The 16,626-nt window shown below is 40.2% G+C and overlaps 1 protein-coding gene across 1 annotated transcript in view; it reads left to right on the top strand.

Moving 5' to 3' along the window:
• The window catches only part of C5H11orf58 (chromosome 5 C11orf58 homolog), a 321,725-nt gene that overhangs the window by 299,662 nt on the left and 5,437 nt on the right, over positions 1-16,626 (top strand). Inside the window, exons 2-3 of the mRNA XM_075755070.1 lie at positions 15,555-15,639; positions 15,927-16,007. Coding sequence (XP_075611185.1) covers positions 15,580-15,639; positions 15,927-16,007 — 141 coding nt within the window. The 5' untranslated portion in view covers positions 15,555-15,579. The remainder of the gene's footprint in view (positions 1-15,554; positions 15,640-15,926; positions 16,008-16,626) is intronic.

The raw sequence follows: 16,626 nt of genomic DNA, 5'->3' as shown, positions 1-16,626 counted from the left end.
CCAGGTCCCCCACATTTCTCCATGTTTAAGGACAGCTGGCCATCAGTAGGGAACAGAGGGTTGAAAGTGTTAAAATAATTGTCAGGACTCTGTGCAGACTCCAAAAGGCTTTCTTGAATGGGTGTCTCCTAAATCAAACATTATAGCTTTTCCCTGAGTTTATAACATGTGAGATATAGTCCAATGGTTTGTTCATTACAGTAATTTTCCTTCCCTTCCGTTTACATAGTTTTTTTTGGGGGGGGGGTTGGATTTGTTTGGGTTTTTGGGGTGGTTTCTTTTTTCTTTAGTACATATTTGGATCTATTCCCTTTCTTAAATCTCAGAATATACGGTAAGAGCTTATCCAATAAACACTTTTCCAAATGTCCTAAAATATGCTACATAACTCACAAAAGACCCAAATAAATGGCTATTGCATTGAAGTGTTCAGCATCTTTAACACTCTTCACAGCAAACCAAATTTGTTTAAATAGTTTAAAATGCAGATACCAGCGTATATTGGTACATCTAAAATACAACTACTTAGGCAGCATGACATCAGTGTGGTTTTCAGACTCACTCAGCATAGATTACTGAAAGATATCTACTTTTTGGAAGAATGGCATTGTCGATTATGAAACATTTTTCAAATCCCAACACCTAAAGCAGCCATATTGTATCTTTTAAAGTAATTGCATGCACCTTTCAAAAATAATAAAACAAATCTTGTAATATTCCATCAAGTGCTGCCGGTATACCACCTCCGCTGTACCTACAGAGAAACAGAAATGTAGAACGAGGACTTGATTTACCCCACACACAAAGAATGTCTGTAGCAAAACTGCAAGGAAAACTGACCTCTTGAGTCCTTATGCCTTAACCACTTGACCAACAGAAACATGCCACTGCTCCTTAATAATTATTTCCTAAGAAATAAATGTAGCATACTTGCAAAACTGTAGCATAGATAGACTGAAACAACTCTTCAGCTGCTTATACTTACAGATATAAACAGTACACAGTTCATAATCCACCTGGAGTTTTCAGAAGGTTTTGATGTCAATGCTGTTCAAACACATCCTCTAAAATGTTGAGTCTATAATCCCTCAATATGTGTCAGATAAAGGATTTCTTATTGATTTGAGGTCAGGATTTCAGCATAGTGTAACTCATGCAAACTTAGGGCTTTTTATGTTGTTTCTTTTCCTTTGTCTGGCTACTCCCTTTTCACTTTTAAACATGCAATCTGTGATCCATGAGACTTAGGAAAAAATCCAAAACTGTTTTCCTTGTAATTCAGTACATCCAGATAAAACCATGCTAGAAGGTTATTATTGATGCCTTGTTTGCTCATGCTATATGCACAATCTATTATATGTAATCCCTGGATGTTCTGAAGAATCATTGCTAAAATTAAAGAACCTTTGTTTGAACTTAAAGTTTCGTTGAGTGAAAGGCATCTGCTAATAGAAGAAAAGCTTAGAAAAAACTGCAAAAAACTGCACTTCCTTACTGTTACTACTTTTGCAAACTAGCCACAAAAAAATCATGCTAGGTAACCTCAACAAATTGGTTCAGGTGCCTAAGATTAACATTCACAGTGCTTTCCTGGGACATATCTTGCCCTCCTTAACACATACAGAGTTGCATCATTAACTCATTAAGTTTATTTTAAAATTGTTCTCCCTATTCACATGATAGGCTGCAACGAACAGTCTGTTTTGTAAACTAAGCAAGTTTATTCTTGGTCTGTGTTCATGCAATGCTTAAGATTTGTCTACAAACAAAAGTTATGCTTAATTACACTGATTTAATTTAATCAGCTCAAGCCCTATACTATGATGAGATCAGAAGGTTGCTTTCCATGTGTGAAGTTCCTCTTGTTAGGGAAGACGGACATGGCCCTTTTATACTATTACAGTTGGAGCCACATCCAGGTTACACATGCACAGTTATTTCATTAAAACATAATGCATAGCCAAAGTCCTTACACTGCTCTAGAACTCATATTTAGAATAGAATACACATCTGAAAGAGTAGATGGTCCTTAGAAATGTTGGGAAGTGATTTCATTAAGAATTACAATACTCCTATTTTTTATGTGTACTGTTTTAGAGTTGATGGAAAGTTCCAGATATAATAGTCAGTCTCTACCAGAAGAGAAAATGTCACGAGTATTGGCAGAACCAGCTTCCTGAGTTTCTGTGGCATCCCAGTAGCTGAGAGGGTGTTTTAATTTTTACAGCAAACAATCCCTAACTTTGGATGCTTTTAAACAGCATTTAGGATATATTTATATTTGTTGCTAAGAAAATTGAAAGACTGAAGACGCAAGGTCACCTGAGCCAACAAATCCTAGTAAATATCTGAAATTTCAGCAAGTGTTGAAAACGTCCCAGAATTTCTTTCAACTTAGGATGACGGTTTTTAGTATTTTGCAAAATATAATGGCTCTTTGCCACATGGTAGCACTGGCACTGAACTATAAAAACAATGTGAAACATTAATAATTTGAAATTTTCTTAATGGAAATATCTAATAAGAAACTTTAATCATTGCTGACATTGCTATTTTTATAATTGAGCAAGGATCTCCATTCTAGGGCACTAAGAACAGAGGAAAAATAAAATTAAGGTACTACAAAGCCCTAGAATATGTAGTCTCGTTAATGGAATTTCAACAGATATAAATAATTTTAATGAAAAAATTGCTCTGTAAGCAATGGCAATGTTCATAGTGTGGCTACCACTTGATTTGTGCTGCATCACACGTGGATCCAACCGCAATACTTGCCATTTGCTGCATGTACGTCCTGTAGCCTCTCCCTCCACTTTCCCCCGACCACGGGTAACAGCACGAGCTCTGATTCCCTTTAGCGCTTCACCAGGGAACGCAGCTGGGTGCTCAGCTAGGAGCTGGGCAAGACGCAACACATGATTCATACAGAAATGAAGGCAAGCTGCCTGGTTGGCTATAGATACCGCTGCATTCCCTCTGCAGTATTAGCTGCACAGAGGAACACTTTGGATCACTCTCTTTCCATATCTAGTTACCAGTTCTTCCGAAGCTCATAAAAACTTGAAACATTACAGATAATGCCCCACTGTCAAATGCTATTGAAATCAGCCAATATTTTCTGAGATACAGACATTGCGGATGTGTTTCTATCAGAAACTGAAATGCATTTGATAATGAACATAAATATCTCTCTTTCTTCTGGAGGTAAGTGTCCTGCTTTTCTGCTACCAGATTCCTAAACTTTGTCCCTCTACGTCTGGATAAGCAGTCTCACATTGCACAATCACAATAGGTGATAGTAGAATGCTATATCCACAGATTTGTTAAATTCCACCACCATCAATATTTCTAAGCAAACCTCTACTTCAGTAGCATAAAAACATTATTAACTACATGGATGTAATGACAGAAAAATTGTAAATGCTATCAGACAGTAAAAGCAGTATGTTATGGACTCCTGGAATACTGGACAACAGGTTATGGAGTATCCTATATGAATTTTCAATTTTGGATAAATAACTTTGTTTGCATATGGAAATTTTTAGGTATATTATTTCCTCACCAAATGCCTGTAGATTCAGAGAGGCAAAAAACCCCCAAAACACAAACCCCAAAGTGTAAGGGTTAGGTATATATGCAAATGACAGAGTGCGTGCAAAAGATCATATACTGTTACTCATGTATTATATAGAGAGTATATATGCATACTCATGTATGAATTGAATATCTTATGAAATTCAATGTAAATTAATGAAAATACAGATAGATTTACAGATGAGCATTGAGGCTTCTCACTCTGTTATCCACTGTAAAGCAAAAATAGTCTGAAATGGCCAAACCTGTCTTCAACAGACACATCTTTTTTAACTAGATATATGAATGTTACACAGTCTAAAAACTTTCATGCTATAAATCACTTCGGAAATACAATGGATTTATAAATCCCTCTCAACAGTGCAGACGAGTGCTACTTTAATCCACACCACTGGGATCAGGCAGGTTGCAGGATATACCCTCACTCAGGACTGTTTAGATCCACCTAAACAACAGCACTGAAAGTTATTAGCAAGGCATAAAGCATTTGGAACTGTAGTATATTTACTATTGTTCATATTTAAAATCTCCTTTTAAATATTTTGTAACCTTCTGAAGTTTTATTAAAGGACATTTATTGGTTATTAAATCACTCCCCACCCTGTTGCTCTGCAGGACAACACTGCATGCTCTTAAAGGCCTGGGTGGCCTGACAGAGTCTGTGGCTGCTCTCAGACTTCACTTGCTAGATATATTTACCTTACTTCTACCATTTCATATGGAATTATTTGTCGGTTTCAGTGCCATTCCTTCCTCTGAGCCAGCACTTTCATTTTATTTAATTTTTATCTTTTAGATTTATTTTGCCTCTTCAAGGGATAAAGAAATTGAGGAACTAACTGAATGTAATTTCACATGGCTTCCATCTCTTTATGATAACCCTATAGATTAGCAGGCACTTTCTGAAAAGCACAATGACAGATTCCTTTGTATAGTGGTCTCTCTTCAGATCCCACAAATAAGCACCAAAAAAATTCTTAACTAATATGGAATTTCAGCTTAGATGGTCACAAATTAACCAGAGATGGGTATATGTTAGTTTAAACAAATTACTCACGTTTTCCATTTTTGGTCCATAGCATAAGAAATTAGATAGTTAATTTTAAACGCAAAACTTTGTACAGCGTGCAAATCATGTCTGTATGTCAAAGTAAAATAACAAACCTAATGAGGAATGCTAAAAAAGCAAGACCCATTAGTTTAAAGATACATGGAAGCAGCCAAAGATGACAAACATGCATAAAATTCAAAACATGATGGAAAAGGGAACAGGCACTGAACCACATAAATCAGTGTTTTGAATTCTATTTCTCTGTGGGTATAATTGTACCTTAGTTTCTTATAATGATTTATTGAGGTAAATAGTCTGTATGGTTTAACAGCTACAGCTTCAAAGTGTCAGGCACAGACTCTCCTTTATTCATGAGGCAGCTGAGTATTGGGATGTGAATTAGCTTCTGTATTCTGGGACTTGGCAAAGTTTGTTTTTAAGGTCCTTATAAAGGATTCATGTTGATGCAGCTATTCAAATGTGAAAAACACTGTGCTGTAATGGATGAAATAGAAAAGCTTTACAGTAATTCTGGAGGAAAAAAAAGTAAAAACACTGAAATAAACCATTCAGAATTACCTTCAGCAAAAGAAAGGAATGCCCCAGAGTTAATTTTAATACATTATATCACTTTGGGGAACACAGAAAAAACTTAATTTCTTGATGAAGTACAAAAGTGCAATAGGATTCCAGAATTTACTTTTAAGTTAAAATAATATAAAGTACGAAAAAGAAATGGTAGAAGTTTAAGCTGTGATATTCACATTTTGGGTTGATTGCCAAACCACACGTTCTATTACTCTCAGACCAGGATAAACCAGCCATTAACTAATCAAAAGAATCATCATCCATGAAAGCTATGATGGCATTTTAACACTTCTTAATCTATTAATAAGAAAGAATAATTTGCAAAATATATTCCCTCTTCTGTTTATATTCATAGGGCCATTCTTAGCAGAAATTATATGTAGGCTCCCATGGTGTAGAAGCCCTACGAAAGCCATGAAAATTCACTAAGCTTCCTTACGTACTGTGCCAAGATATTCAGCAGGAACTTTGGTCGTTGCCAAGAAACACGTGTGCCTCAGATACAGAAGCTCTGCATGTACCGGTATTTCAACATTCCTGGAGAGAAATGTGACCCCTTGATGCATACACTGGTTTGCTGGCATGCTTGCATTCCTCCCCATCTGTCAGAGTGGCATTCTGCCTTCTCACAAGGTGGGATGCCAGTTTTGGAGCACAGGTGCCAACCAAATATAGGTTCAGACTAATACTCTGCAAAATGTGGCAAACGACATTTCACCTGCAAGAAAATCATCCTACCTCTGACCCATGCCAAATTAGGATTGCATGCTTCATTAGCAAAGGGGGTCATCAGCTGAAAATCATAGGCAGCACCAGAAATTCTGGTTTTCTGTATAACGTCTCCTAGCTGAGAGTCTTCAGCACTGAGGTTTAATTTACAATACGCCGAATTTTCCTAACATCACAGACATACAGCCCTTTTGAGAAAGCTGCAACAGACCATGGACAGAGATCTGTTGAATTCATCCTCCCAGACTCATTTCTGACAAATTCCAAGATTCTTAAAAAGGGCAAATGAATTAACAGTGAGGGAAAGACATAAGTAAAGATTTGTGTTACCTCTAAGGGGCTTGCTAACAACACAAAGAAAACTACCTTTATTATGACTGTCAAAAAACCCAAACTAAACCCACTTGCTATCAACCACCAAAGTGTTCATATAATTCTAAAATTCTTAAGTTATAATAAAAGATTTTATTAGAAAAATTGACACATGATAGAAAAAGTTAAGTTAGCTTTTAGTTTGAGAATTTATGTACACATGAAAGCACACTATTCACGAACAACCATTATACGAAAACCATTCAACATACAATGGCAACACTGGATATTAAATGGTGCTTCGATATCCTTAGAATAAAGTATAATTTGAACTCTAATGAAAATATTCCACACTAAATTAATCTAACAAGAAGAGTTAAATATTCAGTTGATCAATAAACAAAATAACCACAAAGTAGTGTTGGGTTTGCTTTCAAATTAGCATAGCCTACTTTATTTATAAATGTACAAACCAAAAATGAAGCATTGCTAGTCTAAAAAATTATCTGCTTTCAGGAAACAATTCGCTACCCCTTCTTTGGCACTTTACTATGATTTCTGTAATTTATTTATCCCAGGATGCACCTGATATATCATCAGCTTTAGGTGATTTTGTTAAACTGACTATCCAAAAATGAGAGTCATACTATGCATAATTCTGCATTATTTAGGCTATTCAGAAGGCATGCCACTGCTATTCCCAAATGACAAACTCAAAGCTATTAATTCTTACTAGCACAAAATTATAACTCAATACATTGAATTCTATAATTATAATTCAGTACATTAAGATGCAGAGTCCTGCATCTGAGATGGAATAACCCCATGCAACAGTACCGGCTGGGGGCCAACTGGCTAGAAAGCCTATTTGCAAGGAAAAAAATGGAGGTCCCTGTGGACAGCAAGCTGATCATGAGCCAGCAATGTGCCCTGGCAGCAAAGGCGGCCAACAGTATCCTGGGCTGTTTTAACAGGAGCATTGCCGGCAGATTGAGGGACCTGATAATTTCCCTCTTTCTGGCACTTATGAGACTGCATCAGAAGCAATGTTTCCAGCCCTGGTCTTCCCAGTACAAGACAGATATTGAAACAGTGGAGCAAGTCCGGCAGAGACACCAAGACAACTAGGAGGCTGCAGCATGATAGACAAGAAGTTGAAAGAACGGGATTTGCACATCCTGGGGAACAGCAGGTGAAGGTGAGAGCTTATTGCTGCCTGCAACTGCCCAGTAAGAGGGTGTAGGGAACATGGAACAAGGCTCCTCACAGAGGTGCGCAGTGACATAAGAGGCAATGGACACAAGCTGAAATATGGGAAATTCCAATTCAATATAAAGAAAAAAAACATTACCTTGAGGGTAGTCAAACACTGGGCCAGATTGCCAAGAAACACTGTGGCATCAGCATCCTTGGAGATATTCCAACTTGACTGGAGATGGCCCTGTGCAACCTGCTCTAATTGGACCTGCATCGAGCAAGAAGTAGGACTAGATGACCCCTGGCGGTCCTTTCCCATCCACATAATTCTATGTTTCTATGATATGCATGATATGATTTTGTGTGATACACATACCACTTTTAACACATACAGGAGCATTTATGTGTAGCGCACTCTAGGCACTCGCTGAACTATTTAGACACAGCATACAGCCTTACATTTGCTTTTCTCAGCTTTTCGTTCAAAGGTTTCAATCTTTTGTATAGAACTTACTTCTAGTAAATTAACAGCATTATACATGGCATTTATACTAAGCCTTCCCACCTTGGATCCCAAATGCTTTAGAAATAATCCACTACTTAAAATAGAAAAAGGCACTTGTTATGCCCCCAGAAAAACTAGGAAGGAGGCATAAAGTCAGTAGAACAACATATTTTTCTTCCTGACACACTGTGCCTGTATGTCACAACCACTCTCCTAATGTAAAGGACACTGTACTGCCTCTAGGCAGGATACCACAAATCCATGACAGTCTCAGACCTATAATAAATACGATACTAAGAGGACATGATCTTTCATGCCTAGGTTAAACTATTTAAAATTTATCATTTCAGACTATTAAAAATATCCTGATGCTTGGGCTACAAATTTCTATGCTCAAAGTCAAAATGTACATAAATCGCTGTAGTTAGTACTGCACCTACAAATTAATGTCATTTACTGTAAGAGAATGAATATCAAAATGGTAAAGTCAACTTCAGTGTAGGCAGAGTGCACAGTAGGTTCTTAGCAAAGTTGCCAGATAGTTTACAGTTTATTAATACAGTGTATAGCTTGAAAAGATCACTACATTAATTTTAAAGACCTGATGCAAGAAATAAGATGTTGGTGTTAAACAGGTAAAAGAGGGTAATTAATTTCCCTTTTATTTTTGTTTTTATTGCAGTCACTCAAAGCCAATAGGCTGTGACTGATAAACAATTAACAATCCATGAGCCCAGTACATGGACAAAGCAAATATGTAGTTGTATGTCCTTTTCTACAGTAAAGACCTTCCAGTAGCTAAAATGCGCAAAAATCAGCATTGCCAAGGAGACATGCTGCTTACGTTTTAAGTAACACAAGTCACCAGAACACACACAAACTGGCTACAACAGGCCTGATTCATCTTCTTATAGGGTCCTGTAAACAGGAGGGGTAATGAATGATCACATATTTGAAACATATACTGTCAGGACACAAATTAATGAAAAAGTTTTTGCAGGAGGAAAAATCTTTCTTACACAGTGGCAGCAGACAGTATTGTGATACAGATCTATCACGGACATGCAGATGTTGTCAGAAAAGAAAAATCTTTAGAGTTTATTTGGACAGTGGGTGCATATGAAAAGTCTGTGTGCTCACTGATGATGAAAGTTAAGCAGAAACATTTCTTTTCAAAAAGGACTCTGGCGGGAGCTATGCAGATATATCACCATTTTAACAAACCCATTTTTATCACACCTTTAAAATCTTTCTCAATTCATTTTAGATCAAGGGAAAACCAGCAGTATAAAGATACCTGGTGTTATTTCTCATTTGTTTCTACCGACCACTTCCACAAATGTTACTGAAGTCCCTAGGGAGGAGCAACTACTACAATCGTACAAGGTTAGGAAGGAGAACATACAGAGCCACTGTTTTTCCCATTCCGTTTCCTTCTAATTTCTCTTTGCCCATACAGTAAAAGATTCAAAGGTGTTAGGAACAAGAATAATTATATGAACAGAAAAATTCTGTGTACAGACAACTTTCAACTGGCTTCAGAGACTTTGGCTTTCACAGCACCACATGACTCAAAAAAGGACAATGTTAATTTTGTTCAAGCTTTTTCAGCAAAGTGTTAGTCACTGAAATAGATTAAGGAGTGGCTTTTCCATGCCATTTTCAAATTACCGGATAATTAAATTCCCTAAGAGAAACACATGGAAATGTTAGATTCCCTTTTCCTTAAAGTATTCTGCTTTACTGCAGATGGATGAAACAGAAGATATACCAAAGAAAGGAACTAGTGAGTTTTCACTCTACACAAACCCGATTCATTTTGATAATACTGAAGATTTTGCCTCATCATTCAGACTCACAGTAGAATTGAATTTGGCAGATACTTTCTGTGAAATGTCTTGTCTTTATTGGTGCTTTTATGTGTTAGCAAGCACAAAAGAAAAAGAAGGAAAAGAAGTGAGACATATAAAGCTATATCTTCGTTGCAATAAAAATAATTTTTACTCAGGTACAACATTCTAGCACTGTACATGAAGAGGCCTAGTCAGCCTAATATGATCTAAAATCTTAGAGGAAGCAAAACACTATATTTCCTTATTTTGATGTAGCTGGTTCACATCAACTCCAAGTAAGAGATATATGGTTGGCCTTGACTGGCTACACTGATACAAAAACTACCTGGTTCCTGTCTCCACTAGAACTGTACCTAGAGAAAGGTGTCCTAACGTACCTTTTATGACGATAAAAAAATTGGCATTTTTTTTTAAATCTTTGTATTGAGGACAAAGCCTAATACATGCAATGGTACTGGAAGCCTGCACAGTGCTAGGTTCAAGGACGTCACTTCTCCATTCTTTGTTTTCTTCATTTGTTAAACCGGGGCAACAATTCTTTTTTCCGTGATATTGAATAATGACCTGTTCTGCTAGCCCAGAAATAAAAGTGAAGATAGTCTTTCTATTGATGTGCTGCCTGTCTTGTTTACGATAGAAACTATTTTGTTTTTAGAAGGGAAGTGTTCTAAGAAAAGCTTTTATAACAGGTTCAGAAACATAAAAGCCATTTCAGGATGAGGGCATCTCTATCCTTTATTTTGTTAGTCCTTGAAAGGGCTTTTTAAATGTTAACAGCTATGACTACCTTCCCTCAACTGATGCTCCCTTCTCAGCAATCCTTCTGTTGACATCTCTTTGTTTGCTCTTAGCTTGTCTCTCCTTCTTCCCAACGCCTGAAAACAAAACCTAGCAAGAGCTTAGAATTGAACTTTTGGCAGATATCAGGCCACTAAAACACACTGCATAAGTATGTTGCATAAGTCAGATTTCAATTAAAAAATTTCTTTCCCCACCTCCAGTGATACACAGAATATTTTCCACTCTTCTCAGTAGCAACCTCTATATATTGCAGTGACAACTACTAAGCAAAGCTGGTCAGAAAACAGGAAGCATTTTCAGCTTCAATATGCTGAAAGAGATAAAACAGTTTTGAAATGCTAGGGTAATGTCCTGTTTCCATTTAAAAAGAAATAAAGCTTTCTGCCTAAACCAAATTTAATTTAAACTGTGCACTTTAAGTAAGTGTATGTATGTGTACACACATACTGTTTTTTCATTTCAAGCTAAAAAAATCAGTAGTTTCCTTGTTAAGCTTTCCAGATACTGGCAGCATTCCGATAGTTACTTTGAGCATCAGAAGTTCATTAGTAACAATTAAAAATTCTACAGCACTTGAGAAGAGGTTGATCCTATTTTATACGCCAATGTCAGTTAGTATATTATAAATTACAGTAGTCCAATTACATTACAACTAATATTTAGCACTTACACATTGCTTTGAACACACACTGTGCAACCCTTAATTAATTCTTAACACTGGCATGTAGATATATTACCCTAATTTCACAGATAAAGCAGAAAGGTGAGATAATTTGCAAAAGGCCACTTAGTCTCGGGTGGAGCCAGGACTGTAACAGGGGAAGATTCAATTCTGAATCCATGGCTTCCAAGCCAGGGCTGTCCAATGTCTTGATCACCGTGTGATAGTTTTATTACTGCAGCTTAGTCAGTCACTGCATGGCAAAGACATCCTTATCACATTCCACAATGAAAAAATTCATTTGGCTGTCAGACCTAGTTCTACTTTAATCTACCCTACCTCTACACAGAGAGCTACCTACTGTTCCATTTATATTCTAAAACAGTCTCAGAGATTGGAGAAGACAGGTTTCTTCTTACAAACCCAATCTGTCTTGTTCTCCTGAGAATCATTATATTTCTCAGTTGTTCAAAAGAATACAGCAAATATAACATTGAATCCTAGCGTGACCGGATTTTCAGAACTCCTTTCTTATCATTTACTAGTGTTACTGGAATTATATAAAACTCACGAGTCACACATCTTCAGAATTATCTGTAGTATCTCCATAAAGATAAGCGAAATCTTTACATAACCAGTCTGCTACTGAGAGAAGCCACATTTTTGTTAGCAGTCAGATCACTCCATTTTTAAATTACCCCATAAGTAGATGGATGCCATTTAATGCTAGGGATGTATTTGTTTATTAAGGTACTTCTTTTCTGCAAAAAAACCCAGAGCATTTTTATCCCAAGTGAGCAATAAACTAAGGGGAAAAAAAAAGTGTAAAAGCCTCTCACTAAAATATCATCAGCACATCATTATTCAAAATGTAAACAACACCAAAATTACCAAACCATTAGTCAGCCATATAAATATTAGTACATTTCAGTTGTCCTAAAAAAGACTTTAATTTAACAGTAAGCCACAACTAAGACCCAATTATCATAGCTGATTTAGAGCCTAACAGTCTCATTTTCCTGCACTTTTTTTTTCTCTAAAGGCAAACCTTCTCAATTTGTCCCATAAGGGAACCGTAGCCACGAAGCTAAAATTTCACACTTGTTTTTATTAAGGAACAGGTCTTTAGGCATAACAGTACAGAAACTGTAATAAAAGCTTAACTTAGAAAAACAGAAAAGGTACAATTTTGCTGGTATTAGATTACCACAATTCCTATTAACAGACTAAAAATGCAGCTAGCTACTCCTCGAAAAATTGAGTTTTTTAATTTAAAAAGTGATGTTATTTTTAAAATTTTTTGCATTTTTATTCTCCTTCTGTTAGAAATAAATTTTTTATACTGAAATTTAATTTAATCCACTATTACAGTCATTATATAATATCCTATACATTTAAATACATTAAGATGAGGTTAAATTTATAAGTATAACGTGGTTTCATATTAATGTTCCCTTCTGCTCTTCATCATTGTCAAACAATGACTACAGGAGTTGCAGATAGGAGGTGTAACATCTGTGCCTTTCTGTTTGATTTTGCACACTCGAGCAGTGCAATATACGTGAACATGAATTTAAACATCACTATCTTAGTGCTGTTCTGTATAAATAATAATTTAAAATAATGATATTCTACATATATCTTTAACTCTGAATCTACCTACCCAGGAGTGAAAGGGCTATACCAGCACATCTCTATATCATTAGATTTGCTGAATTTTTGTTCTCCATCTTCCAGAATATTGTTTTATCAACTCTTCTTTCATTGTATTTCAGTCCTACAAAAGAAGGATGGGTGACATCTGAATAACAAGGCTCAGGGAAAATGTTTAAAAGTATCAAAGTGCCTGAAGAGCTTAATTGCCATACTCACAAAAAACATTGTAATGACACATTTTTAGCTCTGTAAGGAGGACATTCATAAAGAGAAACTTAGCTAGGAGCAGTTCAGTCCCCAAGCACAAAGATTCCTCTCAAGGATAGTTCAGAGAAGCCCTATAGGAACTTTTCATTCACTACAGGGAAAGCGCAGGAAAACTACATGCAGAAACCAAAGGTAGCCACTTCAGGATCTTCCCCAAACTGCTTGAAAGCCAGACCCAGATGTGACCAACAGCCAGATCACCTCAGCTAAAAGTGAGTTAACGGACCAGGACTCACCACCACCAACAACCCAAGCTGCTTCAGCATAAAGAGAAGTTACTTGCAAGGAACTGAACACCCTTCCTTTATATGTTGTCTGTCAGCATCTGTACACTGTGTGTAGACCTATGTGCTGTTTTCAATATTATGTTTGCCCTTAATCGCTCTTTGCAGAGTGTAGTCTTCTTGCCTTGCAGATGACTACTCCTGGCATTAGCAGGCATAACCTACCTTGTCCTTCCTTCCCTCTAACCTTCAAAATCCAAAAATTTCCTTGATGGAACACACAGCTAGACAGGTGGGTGGATAGACTTACTGGCTCAAATCCAAAATGTTTAATAGTTGTAGTGACAAAAAAACCCTCCCCAAAACTAGTGATTAGAAGAAAGCCAAACCACTAAAGATGAGTAGATGCAAAGAAACGCAGCTTAGATCACTGGAAGTGCAAAGAAAGTTCAAGTTCAAGCCAACTCAAGATTTGGGGCATATTCTGACACCAGAAGATTGAGAGAACAAGCACATGTAATTTATGGGTACTGCTGGAGATGAAAAGTCCATGGCTGAGGTGACTGCCTTTATGCACGTGGACATCATGAATGTACAGACTGACAACCACTCCAAAAAGATATCATTAAGTCGCTAACTTTAACTCTTTGACTAAAAAAGAAAATTGCAATAATTTGTTTTAAAGTAGTTGTTAAGGAAGTTTCAGTATGACTACATACACTTACGCATGCTCATACCTGTTTTCATCTCAAGTAGTTTACCTCATTTTAATTTCAAAAATGTTTAAGAAACCAACTTTAACCTTAAGCTAGTCAGGTTTAAGCTGCAATATGAATTGGTGCACACCCTTTGCACACTTCAGCTTGCACTTCTTAACCTCCTGGCATTAGCCGGACTGCTACAACTTTATCACGGGGACACAGTCAGTATGTAACTGAGGAATTAAAACAGAAGGGATTTTTCTTAACATTAAGGTGAGAAGACCTAACGATGTGATTGTGCATCTTGCCATCCAATAAATCAAAGCGAAAACTCCAGAATATTAACATTCAATGGCAACCCATTCCAATTAAGCTAACTCTGAGGCAGACACGTGTGAGACAACACTAACTTGGGGGTAGTAAGTGAAATTCTACTTTGTACACGGCATACATGTGGAGGAGATGGCGCTGCAGGAAGTACAGTGGTAGCAAACGGCCAGAGCAACTGCAGGGTTAACTGGGAACATGCGGAGCTCCAAACATTGCATTCGGCACAGGTCACGAACTGCCGTTCTCCACGCGAGAAGTGCCAGTACCGGTGGGCGGGAGGGGAGTCCCCCGCTTTACTCGGATGCGGCGGTGAGAGGGATCTGGGGGCTGACGGAGAGACGCCTCATCTCCCTCCCGACTCCCCAACGCCGGGAGATGAGGAAAGTGGCGGGAACCTCGCGGTGCCCTCGCGACTACGGCCGCTACCCGAGGGGCGAGGAGAAGGGGGCGGGGGGCGCTACCACCGCCGTCAGGCGACCGTCACCCGACCTGAGGCGCCGGCAGCAGCACACCCCGGCGGGGACTGTCGCCGCCTCCACGCCGGCGGCTCGCACGCTCGACTGCGCCCAGAGCTCGCCTTCCCTCAGCGGGCATTACCTCAGGCTCCGAGCCAGCCGCTGCCCGGCCGCGCTCACGCGACGGCAGAAGCGCAGCCCCGGGGCCGCGAGCCCCTTACCCCCCACGCTACCCCAGCGGCAATTCACGCCTGCCCGGCAGCTGCGCCGCGCCTGACGCCACACCGAAGCGAAGCCTCGACCACCGGCTGCGACGCCACCACAGCCAGCGATACGCGACAACGAGCCCCGCGCGCCTCCTCCGCTGCTGCGCGCGAGCGAGAACACCCAGCCGCCCGCCTCCCCGCCCCCTTCCGGAGGCGGAGCGCGGCACCGCCCCCGCCCCTGCCAATCAGCGGGCAGAGACGCCCCTCGCCGCCGAGGAGGCCTGTGGGACGGGTAGTCCTTGCCTGCCGCGCCGCGCCGCCACAGGCCGAGCGAGAACTACCGGTCCCGGCGTGCCTCGCGGGCGACCCGGGCCTGTGACCCGCCGCTGGCCGAGGGAGAGTCTCCGGCAGGAAGGCGGCAGGGGGGGCCCGGTCACTCAGCCGCAGCGATGAGCTCGGCCAGGGAGTCTCAGGGGCACCACGGCGTCAAGCGAGCGGCCTCCCCCGATGTAAATGGGCGCGGGGTCTGAGGGCGGCCGCGCGGCGGTGGGGGGGGGGGAAGAGGAGGAGGCCGGGAGGGAGGCGGCGGTGAGGCCCCGGTACGCCGCCCGAGCCCCGCGGCGAAACGCAGGGAAGGCCGCGGCCTTCCCGGCCGCCCCGTTCCTCGCGCTAAGGGCCCTCAGGGGGGCAACGGCCGGCGGAGGCGGCGCGGGGGAGGCTGTGGCGGGGGGTGGGGGGCCGCGGGCCTGCCCCGGCGGAGGGGACGGGCCGGCGCAGTGAGCGTGTGCTCCCGCAGGGCTCCAGCAGCTGGGAGGCGGCGGACCTCGGCAACGAGGAGCGGAAGCAGAAGTTCCTGCGGCTGATGGGCGCTGGAAAGGTGAGGCCGCCCCCTTTCCTCCACCCTCCCACCGGGCACACGGGGACCCGAGCGAGAGGAATCTCCCCCCGGGGAGCGGCTGCGAGGGGTTTTCTATTTGCGATGCAACGAAGCGGTCCCCCGGGGGGGTTGCTGCAGGCCGCGGTGCTCCCTGAGGAACAAGACAATTTCGCTTTGGGACTGTCCCTTAAGGAGGATTTGGGTTTCACAGACAGAGCAGTGATGTCAGCGGCAGTGTAACGCAAAGCATCGGTCTGAAATTGTCAAGTCTCTGCTCTGCAACTTCCTCCCCACCCCACAGCTTTATACTTTCAGACCAGCTAATAAAGTTATTTGTAGACACTTCAGAGAGAGGCCTTGTTACAAAATAACAAACCTGTGCACCAGGTCTGCAACAGTCCCTCTCATTAGAACAAAAAAAAAATAAATTAAAAATTAGCTGACAGACCTACACCTAATTAAATAATCCAGGAACTATTTTTAAAGAGAAAATGCTCTAAAGCAGTATTTCTACTATGCTTTTTTTGGAAAAAATGCTGCAAAACTTGTAAAATATAATCCTGCTTTTTCCATGTACAAAATGTTTTAGTATTGCAATTCTACTTAACTTACCTTCAAG

Source organism: Balearica regulorum, chromosome 5 (assembly GCF_011004875.1).
Source record: "Balearica regulorum gibbericeps isolate bBalReg1 chromosome 5, bBalReg1.pri, whole genome shotgun sequence".
Classification (NCBI taxonomy): domain Eukaryota; kingdom Metazoa; phylum Chordata; class Aves; order Gruiformes; family Gruidae; genus Balearica; species Balearica regulorum.
This window is presented reverse-complemented; position numbering and strand designations above follow the sequence as displayed.